Below are 21,050 nucleotides of genomic sequence, written 5' to 3'. Positions count from 1 at the left end.
CTCTCTTGCCACTGTAACTGCCACTTTCTAGAACTCAGCCTGGGCATACCAATATGTACTTAATAAATATCTGTTGAATAAATGAAATAAAAAGAATAAAAATATGAAAATGATGTGTTTGTATAAGCCTCGAGATAGACTGGAAGGTTGAGACTGTGACTGATTCAGAAGCCAATCTTGAAGAGATGGGAAGGGAAGCAGGACTCTAGCACTGAGAGTCAGAACCCGAGGCGTACAAGAGTTGGACTTGAGAGTCAGAAAATCAATGATAGAAGCAGCAGCAGGTAACACATGGAAGCACTTCTCTTGTTCCAGGCACGGGATAAAATGTGCCATGTGAGAGTAACTGGTTAAGTGCTTCAGATGGACATCCACCTCCTCCAAATAACCTTGATCAAGTCCCTCAGTCTCTGTGCCTGGCTGTCCTATGTCTCATTATCTGTGAGACAGTCCTAGCACCTACTTATTAGGCATGAAGCTGCAAAAGTGAAATGAGAACTTCACTGGAGGGAAATGGGAATAAGCAAAAAATTACAAAAAACATTTAGAATTTCAATTTCACATAAATATAGGCATCATCAGTGCAGCCTGGTGGGTGTGAGAGCTAACTCGAGGAAAGCAAGTCATTCTCAAAACAGTGAAAATGGAGCTTGTCCATATACCACCAGGCTGGGCTGATTATGCCTATATTTGTGTCACCTCTTACCTTGAACTTACCCCCCCAACACACAATTTCATTTTCAAAAAAACTTCATTCCTTTCAAGTATTTGTTTTCATGAATGTCTCCATAATCAAATCATGAGTTTCTTGAAGACAGGGAATGTATTTTAAATATCTTTCATTCTCAACTCCTAGAATCATGCTTCATATACAACTGTGCTAGAATGATTGCATGAATGGTAGGAAAAGACCACACGAGAAAAATGTGAGTGAAAATTTTAAGAGTTTTTAGGTGAAAGATGTAGGAAACACTCTCCTAAGAGAAAGCTGATGAGAACATAGAACTATATATGTATATGCTATACATACAAGTTATATATAAGTTATATATATAAACAAAGTTTCTTACGAAGATCTCCCAAAAGTGACTTCCATTTAACTCCACTGGTCACTGTTAATTCATTTCATTCCATTTCTTACTAGATAAGGAACAAAAGGTCATGCCTCTTCCTATTTTGAACAAGTGAGAAACTTAAGGTTGAAAGCGGGATGATGGAGAGCCTTAGAACCATCTGAGAGTGGTACTCCTCCTGGCAGGGAGGAGCAGGGGTCATGCCAATCTCCTGAATTACCCCTACAGTAAGCAGAGCTATTAGCATTCCCTACGTCAGTGACGTTGTGGCACTCAGTATTGCTATTTCTGCCATCTATCTTCTTGAATTTCTCCCTTGATTTCAAGATTTTTCCCTGGATTCACACAACCCTCAAAAAAATATTTTTAAATAAAGAACTTAGTGAAGGCACAATTAGATTCTACTCAGAAAAATCACTTTCTCCTTGAAACAGTCTCTTGACTGAAAATAGAATGACTAAAATTGAGGGGGTAGAATACTGCATGCCAAACACATCCTCATTAGCCTGGAACTCATGTACCTGGACCTGTTGTCCTGGAAGTTTTACCTTTTACCTATATCTCAAACTACCACAGAATAACCATCACACGAACTAAAACGTTGCACCAAGCTCTATGGTTTTCTCTTCACTGCAATGTCCATTACTGCAATGTCCATTACTGCAATTGTTAGGGCAGAGGTTTTTCAGCAAAATTAAACCTTGCTTGGGAACAGACAGATTCCCACCTTATACACCCCTGTCCTCTAATTTTTCTTTTATCATATTGAATTTCAGTGTTACAGTGGCACGGAGTCCAGGCTACAAAAATTCCCTGAAGTGTTCACGTCAATTGTCCAGACACATTCACTATCTGTATCGTCCAACTAACATCCATAATAAACGCCTTTATCAATTAATCAACAGTTTCTTACACCTGGAGGGGGTTCAATAAAAGTTTTGTGTCTAGCCTAGTAATAAAATCCTTAATGAAGTATCAACCACACTTAAAACCAATAAAATTCTCAAACCATATATTTTGTTCCCATGGACTTTTACAATATATCCTCTGACTATAATTCTCTGGTCACTGAGAAGCAGAGTCACTAGAAACCACAAAGTAATATTAAAATATTCAACCTAAAAGAGCAGTCTTTTAAAAATTTTTATGTAGAAAAATGATTCCATGCTAAAAACACTCATGCTTTAGAATTTTTGTAGTCATATGACAAAATCAAATGCCTTAAAGGATAAACCAGAATTTATCAGCCACGGTTGATTTAAATATTAATGCTATGAAAGTCAAAGGGAGCTATACAAAAAGACTGGCAGAAGTAAACCTGTCCTAGATACAGCTCTTTAAAACACCTGAGAAGATGAGCTAATACATTAGGGAGATAAAAATAAGGTGGCATCAAACACTATTAAAATGGAATAAAGTTTGTGTTTCAATTGCATCAAGTTAAAAATAGGTCAGTTAGAATGAACTTAGGAAAAAAAAGGGGGGGAAGGTCAATATCACAAAGTGATTAAAGAGATGGAAGAGAACTTTCTTCTAAGTCATTAAACTCACCAATATGATCCTGAACTTCAGAGCACTTACCATTTGCCTGTGCTATTAGAGAATTTAGTAGGTTCACTGAATTGACTGATTTCTTTGTTAACCTATTTACATGGGTTAAGACCCTGACGGACATAAAGCACAACCAAAAAATCCCAGACAGAGGGTGTAACGAAAGACTGAGTGATGTATAGTTTGGGGTACAGCCTAACCAATAAATGTGCCTGGCCAGCAAAGAACCCGCTGGCAAAGATTTATTATCGGAACAAATACATTCTAAAAAGATCGAATACGATAAAACCTGGAGGATGAATACAAACTACTCTAAAATATAGTTCATTGCCCCGCATAATGTATGGCTTATCTTTCTGTTATGTTAAAATTTTCTTCATACTTTTTGATCAGGAATAAATGTTTTGAACAAATAAAACCAAAGAATATGTAGTGTATGAAACAGAACCACTAGCATGGTTCTCTAATTAAAAGAAAAAAAGTTTATTACTTAGAACTCTTCAACAACCTTTAAAACATATATAAAGAGAAAGACATATCTCTATTACCAAGGGAAAAGGTAAAAATGAGTCACCTGCTAGAATAACAATTTTTTAATTACATTTAACATTAATACCGAATTAGCACAAATTTAAGCCAGACACAGAAAGGATTTTAAATGTTATACCTCCAAGTTCCTTTACATTCAAGATGGCATTCTGGAATGGCACTGCTTTTATACTAAAACCTAAAATTAAACAAAAACATAAAAAAGGAATTAGCAGCTTTTCTTTTAAAAATGCATAAAATGCTCAAAGCCTTTTTTAGACTGATTAAGAGCTACTTTTCATAGCTTTGTATTTATGCAGGAAACAATTCAAGACACATTGATAACACATTATCCTCTTCAAATTTTCAAAACATAGTTGATTATTACAGCAAAATCTAACACTTTTTCAAAATACTGCCCTATTCTTTAATATGTTATGTAACTTGTAAATTTTACCAGTAGTGAGAAAGAAATTTGGAAGTACAGAGAAACTTCAAAGAAAATATTAATCTATGAGGACCTTTGCATCTAATTCCTAAAATCAATTGTCTCTCACATATAACTAAGCAACTCTAGAGAGTAAGGTAACTAAATTACAACCATCTTATATTACAATTACATAGGTTTATGTCATAGTTTTAAGAGCATGGTTAATATCATACATATATTTAAAAGTGCACCTGTAATTGTCTATTTATGTACATTTTATAATACATGCAGTAAGTGATTTCTATTACAATATATATTCAGAGTATAGTTTTTTTTATTATATATTTAGAACTTAACTATTATCATTCAAGTCATGATTTACTTCAACATATCTGGTTCACAGGTTTTAGTATAAAAGCTTAGCAGTTACAACATACACGCTTATACATACCTACACACATACACCAACAAATATACTATTTCTGAAAGAATCCACAAGAAACAAACTAGTGAGGATTCTTGGGACAACTGGGGACATGGAGGTCTTAAATATAAGATTCTTGTTTATTAAATATAAGATTCTTTTTGTTTCATTTGAATGTTTTGCTATATACAAGGACTTTTTTTTTTTTTAAAGATTTTATTTATTTATTTGACAGAGAGAGAGACAGCGAGAGAGGGAACACAAGCAGGGGGAGTGGGAGAGGGAGAAGCAGGCTTCCCTCGGAGCAGGGAGCCTGATGTGGGGCTCGATCCCAGGACCCTGGGATAATGACCCAAGCCAAAGGCAGATGCTTAACGACTGAGCCACCCATGCACCCCTATACAAGGACTTTTTCAATTAAAAGCCCTACTAATTTTTTTTAAGATTTTATTTACTTGTTTGACAGAGAGACACACAGGGAGAAAGGGAACACAAGCAGGGGGAGTGGGAGAGGGAGAAGCAGGCTCCCCGCCAAACAGGGAGCTCAATGTGGAGCTTGATCCCAGAACTCCGGGACCATGACCTGAACTGAAGGCAGATGCCTAACGACTGAGCCACCCACATGCCCCAAAGCCCTACTAATTTTTAAAAGTTAATTTATTCAGTCATTTCCAACCACCTAAGTAATCTAAGGTTTTACACATTAGTATGTGCAATTTTAAGATAATTTCTTAGAAAATGGATGATGACTTAACACCATCAGATATAGAAATACTTTTAGTTGAAGCAAATTATGAAATAATGATAGGTGCCTAGAAAGGTAAAAAGATACACTGTATGTTGTGGATAAAGAACAATTCTTTTACATGGTTCTGCTTTACTGTATAAAAACAGAAGTCAGTATGTATCTTTTTATATTCTGCCCTATTACTACCACTCTTTTGCTGTATGTTGTCCTAGCACTTTAAAATTCTATATAGTATCTTCCACTTCAGGCAGTGAATATTACCTAATGGTTAAAAAAAGGACTTTGGAGTCAGAATTAGGTTCAAATCAGCTCTGTGACGGTGGGCAACCTACTAGCCTTGGCTTTCATTGGGAATGAAGAATCTGATAGAATCTACCTCATGTAGTTGTTATAAAAATATATAACGTATGTATTATGTTTATCACAGTGCCTGATACAAATAAGCATACAACAATACATGATTGCTAGCATTCTCTATCAATTGGCTCTGTATTGATGATTTCACCATTTGCTATGCATGTCTCTTGCCTGCCTGAATACATTACAGACTCTTAAGAGAAATCCTGGGGGCTTATTTATTAATCTAAATACTTAGTTGGAGCTACAGATATTACCACTGAATGAAAAGTACCGTTATTAGAGTGACAGAAGTGTGAACAGTTGAAATTTGTGGTATAGAATGTGAATGTTCATTGGGCCCTCTAGGAATCTTCCAAAACATACCCCTCCTGTGTGGATTTTATGCAGACTGACGACACAGTCACCACAGCGTTACGGTTAATGGTGCATGCAGTCACTGAATCTTAGTAAAATAGCAGAAGGAATGAGGAGGCAGCCCCATGTGGCTGAAGCACTGGCATGTACTTGAGCCTGCAGAAAAAGCCTCTCCAGGTGTCTGGCCTCTGGGAAATTAAGGAGAGTCAGTGCCAATCACAATATTCCTGCTGGCACCGAAATTTGCCTGCAGGAGACGTGGATGTTTGAATGTACCTACCTACCTCACAGGGGTGTCATATGGATTAAAGGGCAATGATTGTGAAATCCTGAAAATAAAAAGCTCTATGCAAATGCTCAACAGTCTATTAGTGGTTATGTTCAGGACAACTCCAGTATGGATTTTCCAGAGAAATGAGAAAGGCCCCAACTTTGACAAAGACACAGTTATGGAGTACATCAGCGATATTTAATTTGCTGTGATTCTTAAAAGCTGACAATATGCAGGTGCCCAAGGAAAGGAAAAACCTTCCAGAAATTGCTGCACCCATATGCAAAATACGACTTTTGAAATTTATAATCCAACAGGCAGATTATACCATTGTTACCCTCTTTAACCCTCACAGATATAATAAATTGACTGCAAAAATGTCCTCAAATGTTCACGCTAAGCAAATGCTATTTATAGGCATATAAATGTTTCTGCAGAATACACACGTTTTCTCTCCAAATAGAACATGTGTGGCTAGATTTATACTGCAAAGGTATATACAGTCTTCCATTTTGCTGTCTTCACATTTTTACAGTATAGCCGTGGTAATGAATGTTCAGAGGACAAAGTCTACATAATCAGTCTAGGAAATAAGAAAAATGTACTACACATGGAAGAGAAACAATTTTTAAAAAATTTTTAGTCATTCTAAATGTTTGCAAGGATTAAAAAGAATTAAAATTTAAAGCTACACTTTCAGTTCACCAGAAGGGCAACCAAGAAGGGTGACTATCAGATCAACTCTTATTTATTCCTTTACATTGGGTTAGATGAGGTCAAAGGAAGGAGGGAGAAATATTAATATTTAGTGGGATATAATGGTCAAACCATCAAAATACCTTTCTCAAAGGTTGCTTTGAGGAATAAAAACCACCAGGATAGCATGGGGTCCAAAGAAAGAATAGCTGGGTTCCAATTCTGGCTCTACCGTTATCAACTGAACAAGTAACATAACCCCTCTGTGCCTCAGTTTCCTCATGTGTAAATGAGAACAGATGGCACTCAGTGCTATAAAGTGTTGAGTAAATAAAGCTAAAATTTCAGAATACTAACAGTCAACAGCTGACTACTAGAGGCTTTAAATTTCTCCCAGTCAAGGTCACATGCGGTCTCAAGGTCTGATATATCATGAAAGCAGTGGTAAAAATTAAACCTACAGAATGAAAACATTTGAGGACTTTTATAGACTAAACATCTAGCATCTTCCATAGCACTTCCTTTCCCTCTCTTAATTCCTGTCAATTCCATCTACAAAATAGTTCTCAAATAGGTCCACTTCTCTCCATAACTCTGACCAAGCCACCACCACGATCTGGACAACTTCAAGAGCCTCCTAACTCAACACTTTGCATCTAGCATTGGCCTGCTCAATCAACTCCACACATCAGTAGGAGTGACCGTCTTGCAATTCACATCTGTTCACATCACTCCCCTGGCTAAAACCTACGGGTAGCTTCTCCCTACTCAGGGTATAGTTCAAAACATCCAACAAGGCTTGACCTGGTCTGGTTCTTTTTTCCTTTCCCAGGCTTATTTTGTATCATTTCCCCCTCATTTTCATCTTCAGTTCTTAAAACAAGCTATGTCCTTTCCAACTCGGGGCCTCTGCACATTCTGCTCCGTCGGTGCCCTTTGCCCCTCTGGCAAAGTCTTCATCCTTCAGGTGCAGTTTTAACTCCACTTCATCAGGCAAGCTTTCCATGGCGTTCCTCAAATAGGGTGATTTTGGGGGATCCATGTTCTTGCAAGACTCAGTACGTCTATGTAATTTTCAGTGATAATTACGTATCAGTTTCTTTGTTTTAGGTCTGTCCCCCAGTAAGGCGGCAATAATCCCTACCAGAGAAAGGTTGTGCAGTATACCCTGTATGCCAGTGAGAGGCACATAATATGATTGCAGTATTTCTTTAAAGACCTACGCTAAGGGTTTTTATTTATTTCCTGATTTAACTGTCACAACAATCCTAACATCACAGTACTACTATCGAGGAGGAAAGTGAGCCAGAAATACTACTACTAGGTACCATCTTCAAAACTTCACCCCAGGCCTTGTCACCAAAGCTCTATACCTCCTCTGGACACCAACAACCTGATCGATTCACAGGATTCTGTCCAATTTTGAACTAAATACTGGTGAAACTGATTGTCAAAACACACACACACCTAATAAACCCACTATTCTGCCTCTTTATAAATAATTTAATACGAAGAACCAAAGTAAAGTGTTCTCAGGAGGCACACTACAATGCCTTATTAATGGAATAAAAATAGCCTGAGTTCAGAAAGTACTTTTTCATTGGCATTAACAAAACCAGGAACTTAGTAGGGGAGAGAAATATCCAACTCGGCCATGACACTAGGCTTGATCACTCTTCCTTGTCCACAAAATAGGCATCCTCTGATGCTCTCCACAGGTAGTCAGTGTACTGATGTCCTAGAAGTCCTAGCCACAGCTCTGAGACTCACCAGCCACATTTTTTCTTGACCTTGAATCCCTCATCTGCAAAATGAGTAGACTAGATATAAGCTCCTTGAGGTTTCTTCTAGCATTACGTTTCCATTATTTATATTAAACAAGAAAGAGGAAATGACAGTAACAATGGAGTCAATCATCACTGGCCTCTAGTATTTGGCTGAAGGCCTCGTGGGCAGGTCTCCCCAAAAAGGGACAACACCAATCAAACAAGTCAATGGCTGAAGCCTAAGTTACGCAGTCATTTTTTCCTGGCCTCTCTAAGCTACATTAGTAAGACTGAAACCTCCCCTAAGATTTAACCCCACAAATTTTAATAAATATATGACTTAGCAACTCTTTGGGGAAATAATTGTTTGCATAGACTTTCAATTTTTGTCTTTTAGTCCTTAAATTCAGCAAAACCTGTGATACGAGGGAGATGGATGTGACATTTTTTATGCAGGGAAAGCCTTCCTGGAATTATAACAAAATTAGTTTGGGGAGTGAGGCTAGTCTATTTTTACTCATTTGTGGAACACATGAGGATCTTATTTGGATCTACAGACCAACTACCTCCCCACCCCCCTAACACATAAGTCTGCACATTTGCACATGGATACTTTGTGTGTACTTCTGAAATCCCTGGATCACTTTAAGGACTGTTGAAGGCAAAGGCATTCCACAGATCTGGTGGCCTTGACTTAGACCCAGGGCATGATTTATGCCATGGTAATTTTGTGACATTTGGACAATTCTTCCAGTCTAGTGAGATTCTTCTAAATATGATTTCAGTATCCTAAAAACAAATTTAATCCACCAGCATTTATTAAACAATCCTTTAGCAGATAACAAAATTGGACTTTCTAACTTGTTTCTCTTGTTGACTTAACACATATGCAGCAAATAAGTTTCTAAAAACACCTCATTCAATTTTTCATGGGCGTTTTCTACATTTCTTTCAAATTATCACGACCTTTTTCTATTTTAAGTGAATGGCATACCACCCGACTTTTTTCCAAGTGTAGTAATAAGTATCCATAGAGGAGATCTTCAACCTTTTTCAATTCCAGGTGCTCAGCTTTCTCCAGGTTACATCACTATATTATCCCAAGCCTTTAAACTCCATTCCTCTAGTTCAGAGTCTCTGTGTAATCTACAGGTTAACAACCCTTTTATACAAATTCCTCGTGCATCTTCAGTCAAGGAATTCACTCGGGACAGAGATCACTTTTGTTTCTCGACCAAGGTGCAAGCTTTCCAGAGATCACTTTTGTTTCTTGACCAAGGTGCAAGCTTTCCAATCACTCTCTGGAGGGTTTCTTGGCCCTTTAAGTTTTGACAATTTAACTATCTTCTAAAAATTATGACAAAGGTAAACGATTGCTAATGTTAACCATCCAATAAAGTTTGGACTCCCTTTGCTTCTGAAGAAAGGGCAGACATTCTTGTCTTGCTAAAATTGGATGGACATACCTCTCTTGTGATGCTTTTAAGAAGCAAATTCTCAAAGGTAGATTCTCTTTTCAGTCGTTCCCAACTCTTCCAACAAATATTTTACTTTTAATTGGCTTGCTATCAAAACATTATAAAGAAATAATTTAAAATAACAAAATTTCACATATAATTCAGCTGTATCAAAGCACTGCTATTTTTATATTCTTTTCTCACTTTTCATTCAAAAGCCATTTAATTTTAAAAACAAATGTAAATTATCTTCAACAGAAGACTATTTCTCCAATCTATAATCTTTTCAATGGAGGTACTAGAATTTAATTAATAAAGCCCCTTGCTATAGGATGTTTAAAGTTTTAGTTATACAAGTGTTGCCAGAATCACTTTGTGTGTATTGTTTCTTTGAAATTATGTGCTTAAGTTCTCAGTGGCATAATTACTAGGTGAAAAGATGTGAATATTTTGGTAACCTTTGATTTATATGAATAATTGTTTTCCAAGAAAAGGGACAACACCAATCACAATGCCACCACGAATGCATGCTACCACAACCTTACCAAGCATTGGGTCTTATCCTAAAGAAAAAACAATATTGGTAAATTTGAGTATAAAATTAACATCTTTGTTTATTCTCTAGTCAAGCTGAATTTCTGGCCAAGTGGAACCTTTCCCATTTATTTTTTTGCCATTAATTCTTTTCATGAAATATCTCTTTTGATTCATTTATCAATTGCATTCTAGATACTACTTGTAAATATGATTGACTTCTCCAAGTGGGACAGCCATAAACTCTAATACCTGTTACAAATATTTCTCAACATTATTGTTTTCTTCTTACATTTGTCTTGTTTATAAACATTTAGAATTACTGGAAAACTGACTTAAGGCCCCTGGTCTCTTCCTTCATGAGTCATTCTACTTACTGCAGCTGTTCTTCCATCTTCCACATTAAATGTTCACATGCACCAGTGGCTTTCTCACTTCATTCTTCCCTCTAGTTATCTTTTCTTGCTGTTCGGCTCTGTCATTTATTTTAGGACCTTCCTTCCACCTCCTTTTTTCTTCAGTTACATACACACACCCCGCTGATCCAAACAAACAAACAAACAAGCAAGCAAAAAGAACCAGGAAGTACGTTTGAACACACCAGCCAAGCTTATCTGGAACTCCAGTGGGGACTGGTTTTTGTAGGTCCACTGATAACTTAAAATCAGCCTGCTTGGCTCTTTTCTATTGCCTTTCTTTCCCCCTTCCTGTCATCGCTAATTAGTTTCTCCAACCTCTTACCTACCTTCATTAGCTACAGCGAACACACAAGACTCAACCAGTAAGCACCTCTCCCTTCCCTCCTATATCCTTCTTCAGGCCTCTCATTCCCAAGCCAGCCCTTCCTTCATCATGATGGAGCCCTTTCACTGAGTCATACGGAACCTCAGCTTTGTTGAGAATTAAGAAAAGTCTTCTCTAGGCTCCAACATTTTCTTGCACTTTTCCATCCTCCTTATGCTAGCCAACAGAACTTTTCCTTTCCCTAATAGTGCCACCCAAGACAAGTGTGCGTTCCTCATAATGCTTTTGGACCACTTCAGCCCAGTCACCTCTTAATAATTTCCCACCTGAAGTTGTGGCATCTGCTTATACACAGACCTCTGCATTTCCATTTATCAATTTTCAGGGAGTCTGGTAATCTACCTGAATGAACGTTTATCCACCACACTCTTCCTGCTTCTATTCTTATGGACAACATTCTCCAAATTAATGATCAAGATATCCTCCAAATTTTCATATCTCCAAGATTACTGGCTCTAATTCACATCTGCTGTCTCTAATTCACTGATAAAAAGTTGTAGATTCCATCGAATTTTCTACATAGATGATTGTGTCATTTGCAAATAAAGATAGTTTTACTTATTCCTTTCCTTTTCTTTTTCTTGCCTAATGCCCTGTTAGAATCTCTGCTACAATGCTGAATCGAAGTGTTGAGAACAGACATCCGTGTCTTCTTATTCTTGATCTGAGGAGGAAAGAATTCTTTCATCATTAAGAATGACAGTAGCTGTAGGGTTTTCACAGATGCCCTTTAACAGTTGTGAAAATTCCTTTTTGTTCCTATTCTGTAGTTTTATCAGAAACTGAGGTTTTTTTTGTTTGTATCTGAATCACATTTTTTTAATTTGATATTATGAATTAAATTTTATTGATTTTTTTGAGTGTGAAATCAACCCTGCATTCCTAGGATAAATGTCACTTTGTGATATATTAGATTTGCTAAATTTGTATTTATGCTTTTTTGCATCTGTATTCATGAGAGATACTGCTATGTAGTTTTCTTGTAATGTCTTCGGTTCTGGCATTAAACTTACTAGTCTTACACAAGTTGGGAAGTTTTCCATCTCTTCAATTTTCTAGATGGTATTATGTAGCATTGGCATTATTTTTTCATTAAAATTTGATAGAATTTACCAGTGCAGCTGACAAGAGTTCAAGTTTTCTTTTTTAACTAAGACTTCATTTCCATTAAATACAGATCTGAGTTTTCTATTTCTTCTTAAATGACCTTTGATGGTTTGTCTTTCAAGGAATTTTTCCATTTAAGTTGTCAAGTTTATTGGTATAAAGTTGTTTATATTATTCTTTTTAATATTTATAAAACCTACATTTATGTAACTCCTCTTCATTCCTGATATTAGTGTCTGAATATTTTTTCCTGATCTATATGGGTAGAGTTGCAAATTTCATTCATCTTCTCAAAGAACCAGGCTTTGGTTTCAATGATTTTCTCTTTCCTTTTGCTTGAGTTCCACTTTACTTTGGTCTTTAGTATTTCTTTTCTTCTGCTTACTTTGTTTTTAATACATTCTTCTTTTAGTTCATTAAGGTAGTAACTGAGGTCACTGATTTGAGGCTCTTCTGTTCTAACATAGATGTTTAGTGCTGTTAAGTTTCCTCTACAGCCCTGCTTTGGAGGCATCCCACAAATTCTGATGTGTTATATGTTCATTTGGTGCAAAATGCTTTATAATTTCCCTTTGGGTTCTTCTTTGATCCATGGGTTATTTAGAAGTAATTTGGTATCCAAATATTTGGGGATTTCCTTAGAAATCTTCTTGTTATATTGATTTCTAATTCAATTCCACTGTGATTTGAGAACATATTTAGTATGACTTGAATCCCTTTAAATTTACTGAGATTTGTTGTATATCCTCGAATATGGTCTAATTTAATTAATTTTCCACATGCACTTGAGAAGAACGTCTTCCACTGTCAGAGTGTTCTATAAATGTTAATCAAGTCAAGTTGGCTGATAGCACTTTTCAAGTCTACTCTATCTTGGCTAATTTTCTTCTTACATGTTCTGTCAATAATTGAGAGAGTATTAAATTCTGACATGTGGGTTTGTCTATTTCCCTTTAAATTCCGTCAGTTTTTACTTTGTGTATTTTAAAGCTGTTAACAGTTATATAAATGTTTAGTACTCCTATGTTCTCTTGATTAAATGATCTCATTATAAAATGAACTTCTTTATTCCCAGCGTTATTCTTTGCTCTAAAATCTACCTCTTCTGATAACATAGCCACTCCAACTTTCTTTTGACTCCTGTTAGCATGATACATCTTTTTCCAACCTATTTGTGTCTTTAAGATTTGTCTCAAGTCAGCATAGAGTTGGGTCCTATTTTTTATTTTTTATTTATTTAATCTAATCTCAATCTCAGTCCCTTAATTAAGTCTAGACAATTTACATTTAATTTGCTTATTGATGATTAGGTTTGAGTGTATCACCCACCCTAGTACTTGTTTTCTATTTATTCCATCTATTCTTGTTCCTTTTCTTTCTGCCTTTTTTGGATAATTTTTGATAATTCCATCTTACCTCATTTGTTGCCTTATTGGCTAACACTCTGTTATTTTAGTGGTTATAATAGTACATCTCTTATCATAGTTCATCTATCTTCAAGTGTTATAACCACTCTACATATAAGAACCTTACAGTGGTATACTTCTTTTTACACTATGACTTGTATGCCATTATTCTCCTGCATTTTGCTTCACGTATGTTATAAACCCCACATTTTTTAAACAATTATCTTATAAAGAGATTTAAATAAGAACTAAATCTTATATAATTACCCCTGTAGTCACCATTTCTGTACTTTCCACTTCTTTGTGTAAATCCAGACTTCCATCTGGAATTATTTTTCTTCTGCCTGAAGGACTTAACACTTCCTTTAATGCTGGAAAAAGTATAACAAAATTGTAATAAAAAGGTATAATGAAAAAGTCTTTGTCTTTTTCCAAGGTATTTTTGCTGGGTATAAGTTGATAAATTTTTTTCCCTTTGGTATTTTAATGATGTTGCCCCACGGTCTTCTTGTTTGCGTTGTTTCCAGTGAGAAACACTGGAATCTGATGTCACTCTTATCATGGTTCCTTTGTAACATCCATTACTTCCTTTTAAGATTTTCTTTGTTTTATCCAAAGTTCTCTAGAGAAACAGACCAATAGGAGGTATATGTATACATAGATTTATTTTAAGGAGTTGACTCAATTATGGAGGCTGGCAAAGTCTAAAATCTGCAGGGTAGGCCTGGTAGGCTGGAGAAGCAGGAAAAAAGTCCAAAGGCCACCTGACACACATTTCCTCCTTGCTGGAGGGTGGAATGGTGGTCATCTTTTGTTCTATTCAGGCCGTCAACTGATTGGAGGAGACCCACTCACATTATAGAGGGCTGTCTGCTTCACTTAAAGTCCACTCATTTAAATATTCTCATCCAAAACACAAACATCCAGGATAATATTTGACCAAATACCTGAGCACCTTGGCCCAGCCAGGTTGACAACATAAAATTAATCATCACACTTTATCACTGGTTTTGAGAAACTTTACTATATGTCTTCACTGTAGCTTGTTCTTATCTCTTCCTTGAGGTTTAATGGGCTTCTTGGATTTGTTGTTGATAGTTTTAAGTTTAAATACATTTTAGACCTTATTTCTTCAAATATTTTTTTTCTATCCCTTTCTCCATCCCTTACCTTCACAGACTCCAATGACCCATGTTTGGGGACTTGAAATTGTCCCATAGTTCATGCTGCTCTTTGCACTTTCCATTTTCTTCTCCCTCCCTCAACACTATAGATAGTCTCTAATACTAATGGCCTTCAAGGTTATTACTCTTCACTTCTGCAATGTGTAATCTGCTGTGAATCCTATCTGGTGCATATTTTCACCTCAGATATTGTAGTATTTACCACCAGAAATTTTATGTGGGTCTTTTAAAAATCTTCCATGTCTCTACTTAACTGTATGAACAGACAGAATTCAGTTATAGTAACAGCTTTAAGTCTTTCTTTGCTAATTCCTTTGTGTCAGTTTTGAGTCAGATTCAATTGATTTTTCTTCTCATTATAAATCATGTTTTCCTGCCTTTTTCATGGCTGGTAATATTTTAAATGTCCAACATTGTGAATTTTGCCATAAGTGCTGGGTAATTCTGTTTTCTGTAAATCTCCTGCAACTTTTTTCTAGGATGCATTAAAGTTAGTAGGAAACTGAGCTTTTGGTTTTGTTAATATGATTTCCTAGGTGAGTCTAGAGCAGTGCTCAGCTTTGGGCTGAGTCCTAAGGCAAGACCCTCCTGAGTACTCTGCCCAGTACCTTGTGAATTATGACTTTTCCAATCTGGCTAGTGGGAACAGCCCTAACTTTTAGCCTTGTATGAACAAGGCTAAGCACTGAGTATCCTGGATACTCAAGGGAGACCCTCTGTTCTCTCCCTGTACAACTCTTTCCTCTCCGTTACTGTGTCCCATGAACCCCAGCTGCCTTGGTCTCTCCAACTCTTGCTCCATCTCAATGTGGGGAGTCTACTGAACTCCACCTCAGTTCCCCCTGGAAGCGTGCCATGGCCGAGGAGCTCTCTCAAGACAGTAAGATGGGGCAAATGCAGGGCTCAGCCCATTTGTTTCTCATCTCTCAGGGATGACTATGTTTTGTTGCTTCATATTCATGTTCTTGAAATCAGTTTCATATTTTGTCTGTCCCCCAACCCCTCCCCCCAGTTATTTCAAGTGAGAGGGTAAACCCGTTCCAATTATTCCTTCTTGACAGAATCAGAAATCCTCACTCATTCTTGCTATCACTGCCTCTGTTGAGCATCTTCATCTTTCCTTCCTTCTGACCACCACCCTAATACCTCTGCCCACCACTAGCATGCCCACACAGCACTTATCCTTTTATAAAAACAAATTTCCTGGACACTGCTTCCTCTATTGCTGTCTGCCTTCTTGAAAGAGTAGTCTATGTGCGGTCTTAGCTAAGGGGCCAAGGGTGAAAAGGACAGTCTATACACTGTAATTTCCTCTGCTTGCTCACCACTCCCTCATCGCTCAGGTTTTGACTCTAATACTCTGCGCTGAAACCGTTCACTAATGGCCATAATGTCACCACACCCAAAAGCCATTCCTCAGACTTAAGACTGATGATTATTTAAGCCAATTATTTTGACTTCTTATTCATATCTGACTATATGGTACCAAACAGAACAGCCTGGCTTAGAGTTCCTATCTAATGCAGATGCTAGAATGTAAGCTCCAACATTTGTCTATTAATGCATACTCAGTGCCTAAATCAGTGGCAGTCATGTAATAGGTATTCAACAAATATGGGAAGAAGGAATGAAACATAGTTGGTGCTTAGCACCCTTCTTCCTTCTACCACCCATCATCCCTCGACAATCTCCAAACCCACAATTCAGTTGTCTGTCAAATCCAGATCCAAACTTTCTCTAGTCAGCTTGTCTTGTGGTATTTGGATCACTGTTGAAAGTACTGCCAATACCTCAAAAGTAGCATGTTCAAAGCCAAATTCATCATTTATCTTAAAATTGCCTGTCATGTTCTCCATACTTTTTACAATTCACTCAATCACTAGGCTAGAAACTTAAGGCACACTTCATTCTTTTCTCTTCCTTTCCTCTGTATTACACAATATGACTGTCACTCTGACGGCATCAATCATATCTGCCTCTAACTCTCCATCCCCACAATTACAGTCCCTACTGGACCCACTCTCCATGGTACACGTCTTAGAAGCTCCTTCACTGTCAGGTCACCACACACCCTAACCTCTGTGTCCTTGGCCTCACTCAACCCAGGAAGATCTCTGTTCTCTGAATGCTTCCTATCCTTCCTCTCCTCACTTCATTCCTCTCTGCTCAGGTACTCATCATCACGAGGCCCTTCTCAAATGTAACATCCTCTGTGCCTTCTTTGACTCCTCGCATTAGAAATGACCCCTTTTAACTTTCTCGTTTTCATCATCAAGTACAGCACTTATCACGCTGTCTTAGCACCTGGCATGCAACAAGTATCAAATGTTTGTCATTAGAAAACTTATCTTCCTAACCTGGGTGTAAACTTCTTGCTGCCAGAGACCTCCAAAAAGGCCTCAAAAAGTCATTGTGCCTGGTTCAGGATAATGACAACTTATAGAAGCTTGATATCCAAAATGTTAGGCAACTTAACATCTAATGTATCAGAAAAATCAACTAGCACACAATATAACTATTGGTTCCAGTAAAAGGAACATGTTCAAAATTTAATGATATAAAACTTTTAATTTACAAATAATTATAGTATTATTTACAGACAATCTTTTACATTACAATTCAAAACTGCTTTTCTAGCAAGAGTGCTTCTGATTTATACCTCCGGTTAAGTGAAGAAGACTATATTTTGTATTACTTTTACACATTTTAGGGAACGGTATTTTGCTTGGAAAGAATTACTAAGTTAATAAGGTTTGTATAATTTCATAACCCATTTCTCCAAAGATATCCACAATTTTACCAACAATCAGCAAATACTACTCTCATCACAAATCCTAAGCCTTAGGCACAGCTAAACTTCATTTGAAGACTTGAACTGGCACCCCTACCTCGATCACTAGCTGTGTAACAATAGCCACATCGCCACAACTTTAAGCCTCAGATGATTTAAAGACAGAATCTGGAGGGGAAAAAAAAATCTTACCTGCCATGTAAGGCCATTATAAGGCGCACAGAGTTTTGATACTTTATGCAAAAACAAAATTCAAGTTACTATTGCCTCCTATTCACTCAAAAAACATCTGGAGCTATGTCCAAAGCCTATGCTAGGTTCTGGGTATATACAGCCAAATAAAATGTGCTATCTCTGCCCTTAGGATTTTACACCCCAGGCTGGGGGACATAAATGTAGCCAGCAGTGTTGTAGGCACTAAATAACAGAAATATGGACAATGTACAGTGGGGGAGAAGGGAGAGCTCAGTTCTGTCTTGGAGAAAGGGAAAACAGGAATGGCTTCACCTGAAAGGCCAGTCTTGAGCTCTGCTCACCCTCTGTCATCTCACCAATTACCATAAGCACCTTACTCTTTTCTTCATCCTTTATTTTTTATTTTTTTTAAGATGTACTTACTTGACAGAGGGTGGGGGTGGAGGGACAGAGGGAGAGAGAGAACCCCAAGCGGACTCCCCGCTGAGTGCAAAGCCTATTCCCAGGACCCTGAGATCATGACTTGAGCCGAAATCAAGAGTTGGCCACTTAACTGACTGAGCCACCGGGCAGACCTCTTTTCTTCATCCTTTAATGGTGCTGTCTCTATTGCTTTACAAGTCCACAGTTTCTCATCTACATTTCTAAAATCTGAAAAGCTCTAAGAACCCAACTTATCTGATGGTAAATCCTGACCCTAACTGAGGTAAGGCTCTTCTTGGTCATCAGTATTTTTCCTACTTGATAGGAAATCCTAGTTAATGATTCCATTACCCTCCTATCACCTAAACCAGGCCTTGAGTCATCTTTGGCTTCATTCTTGCTCACCATTCAAACCCAATCAGCCACTAAGTGAGCTCTCACTCCCTCTTCCTTGTGGTGAGGGCCTGTTTTGCTCATTGTGGGATGTTTGGTAGCATCCCGGGCATCCACTCAACAGAAGCCAGTAGACTCTTCCCCTACCTGTGACAACCCAAAGTCTCTCCTGATTGAGAACCACTGCCTAGACTGACTTCTTAGCCACGTCTAGAAACAACATAACCTGATCAGTGGTTCCTGCACTGACTCTCCTCCAGACAGGAGCTCTGAGGAAAGAAGATTCAGACCATCAGCTGAACCGTTTAGGGAGTGTATGACCAACACAAGTAGGCCAGAGTGATTCCTCAAGGGAGACTAGCACTCAGTGAGCCTGAGATGAAGCTATTTTGTTACAGTACTAAAATTCCCGGTTTCAGTGTTAGTTTGTACTAATATTCTCCTGAGCTTGACTTGTCCAGTGGCATTGAAATATCCAACTAGAGAGATACAGGGTACAGAAATTAATGCATCTAACCCCCTACTCTATTTTGAAAAACAGAACACCCAAAAATAAACTGACTGAAGCATTTAACCATAAAGAGAAGAGAGAGGTCCCACAAATAGCATAAGAAACCAGAATATTTGAGGGGTGAAAAAGAGAAAGGGGTAGAACCCTGGCACAGTACCCACCTGTGGTCGACACGATGTTCTCGGGGCTTTCGCTGCAGAGCTTTGACAACAGACTGGTCTTGCCAGAGCCTGTGAGGCCTATGCAAACCAGGTCATATTCAGGTCGTGCGGGCGGTGGTCCCTTGCAGCAGAGTGCTCTAAAACACTGCCAAGAAAGGGGAAAAATGGGGCTCTTTTAAATAAGACAGGACACAAAGCTCAGTAACATTTATAATGACTAAGTATGAAGTAAATAACTTATTCATTATAAGGAGGAGAGGTAACTTCAAGGTGGAGAAACCCAGAAGACATCACCTTAAGTGATCAAAGTTAACGTCCCTAGGAACGAGACCTATGTGGACCTCACGGCTCCCCTCCTGCTGCGACAGGCACCCGGTGAGGAGCATGACATCCTCGCTCAGCTTTCCTGCCAAAAATGCACAGCCTGAATCCAAGCATGAGACAATTTCAGACAAAACCACTCTGAGGAGCATTCCATGAGATGGCGGGCCCATTCTCTAAAATCTCAATGTCTTAAAAGTCAAATGCTGAGGAACTGTTCTAGGTTTGAGAAGACTAGAAACAGCCTTCTGAATTGGACCCATGGAACAGGTGGAGGAAAATGGCAAAGTGAGATTTGGACAACAGGTGAGGGCTGACTTGTGACCATATAATAGACAGCAGTGTTGTATGAGGTCATGTTTTCCTGAATTTAATCACTGTACTGTGCTTTATAAAAGGAAAATCCTTGTTCTGAGAAAACATGTACTAATCAAGTATTTAGAGATGAAGGGTCTTGATGTCCATAATTAATAGGTTAAGAAAATTTCTAAATCTGTTTCCATCATCAGCTCTATATGGTGAGGACTATAAGGCCAACGTGGTAAAATGTTAATGACCGATGAAAATTCCTTCTGTTAGTCTTCCAGCTCTGGTATTATTTGAGAATAAAAAGCTTTTACAAATCATTCAGCAGAGTCCCTGTACATATCACTGCCATCTTGACCTGGGCCAAATTCTGTTTCAGGTCAAATGACCTCAGGATACTATGAACTGTTTACAGTTTGGGCATGGCAAGAACCTGTTTGCTCTGCAACAGTTAAAGGCAGGGAGATTTGGGAGACTGGAAATTAGGTAGTTTATGATCTTTCTACTTATTTGACATTCATTTATTAGGGGCCAATTATGTGCCGACTTGTAGAGCCTTAAATATTTAGATCCCCAGTAACTCAGGAGAGAAAAAGAGGGAGAGGGAGAGAGACCTACTGACTGCTAGATCATCTGGAGATCATGAGAGAAGAGTCCTATAAAAAGTCTGTGCTAATTCTCATTCAGATAAAATCTGAGGCCTAATTGGCTCTCATAAGTCAAGCTTGACTGGTTTTCTCCCATGTTTCTCCTACCTGGTCACTCATTAAGTCCATACCTCCTCTGAAATAGCTCTAGAACTTGTCTACTTCTCTCTAGGCCAAGCCACCATCACCTGGACAACACCAACATTCTCCCACTGGTCCTAGTATATTGACTCTCGCCCTCTCTGTTCTCCATGACAGCCACCATGATTGTTTATAAAGACAAAATCTTATCTTATCTGTTTAACCACCTTCAGTGACCTCCCACTGTTCTAGGGTCCAAACCCTTATGATCTACAAGGTTTTCCATAATCTGCTCCACCAACCCCCTCACTTCCACCTAGCCTCTTCTCCCATCCCTCTCCACTCACTCCTCCCTCTACTCTGCCCCCCGAGCCACACTGACCCTCTCACACCTCCAGGCACTCCCAGATGCCATTCCCTCTTCCCCTAGCTCTTGGCTCAGTGAACTTGTCAGCTTTCAGGTCTTAGCTTCAGCATGCCTTCTCCAGGGGCACCTGATCTGATCCTTGGAGAATGTTAGCAATTTGG

At 38.1% G+C, this 21,050-nt stretch overlaps 1 protein-coding gene across 4 annotated transcripts in view; it reads right to left on the bottom strand.

Moving 5' to 3' along the window:
* The window catches only part of ARL15 (ADP ribosylation factor like GTPase 15), a 407,565-nt gene that overhangs the window by 246,143 nt on the left and 140,372 nt on the right, over positions 1-21,050 (bottom strand). For all 4 annotated transcript variants that reach the window (XR_010413275.1, XM_064596702.1, XM_064596701.1 and 1 more), the window contains exons 2-3: positions 19,168-19,312; positions 3,292-3,351 (exon numbers count right to left, since the gene is read on the bottom strand). Coding sequence is in view for 3 of the 4 variants with exons in the window: in XM_064596702.1 (XP_064452772.1) it covers positions 3,292-3,351; positions 19,168-19,312 (205 nt within the window). In the remaining variant the exon portion in view is untranslated. The remainder of the gene's footprint in view (positions 1-3,291; positions 3,352-19,167; positions 19,313-21,050) is intronic.

This window comes from Mirounga angustirostris, unplaced genomic scaffold, assembly GCF_029215605.1.
Source record: "Mirounga angustirostris isolate CCGP_5_RB_7025 unplaced genomic scaffold, mMirAng1.0.hap1 SCAF_7, whole genome shotgun sequence".
NCBI classification, from domain to species: Eukaryota; Metazoa; Chordata; class Mammalia; order Carnivora; family Phocidae; genus Mirounga; species Mirounga angustirostris.
Note: the sequence above shows the minus strand (reverse complement) of the source record. Positions and strands in the feature narration are given on the sequence as shown.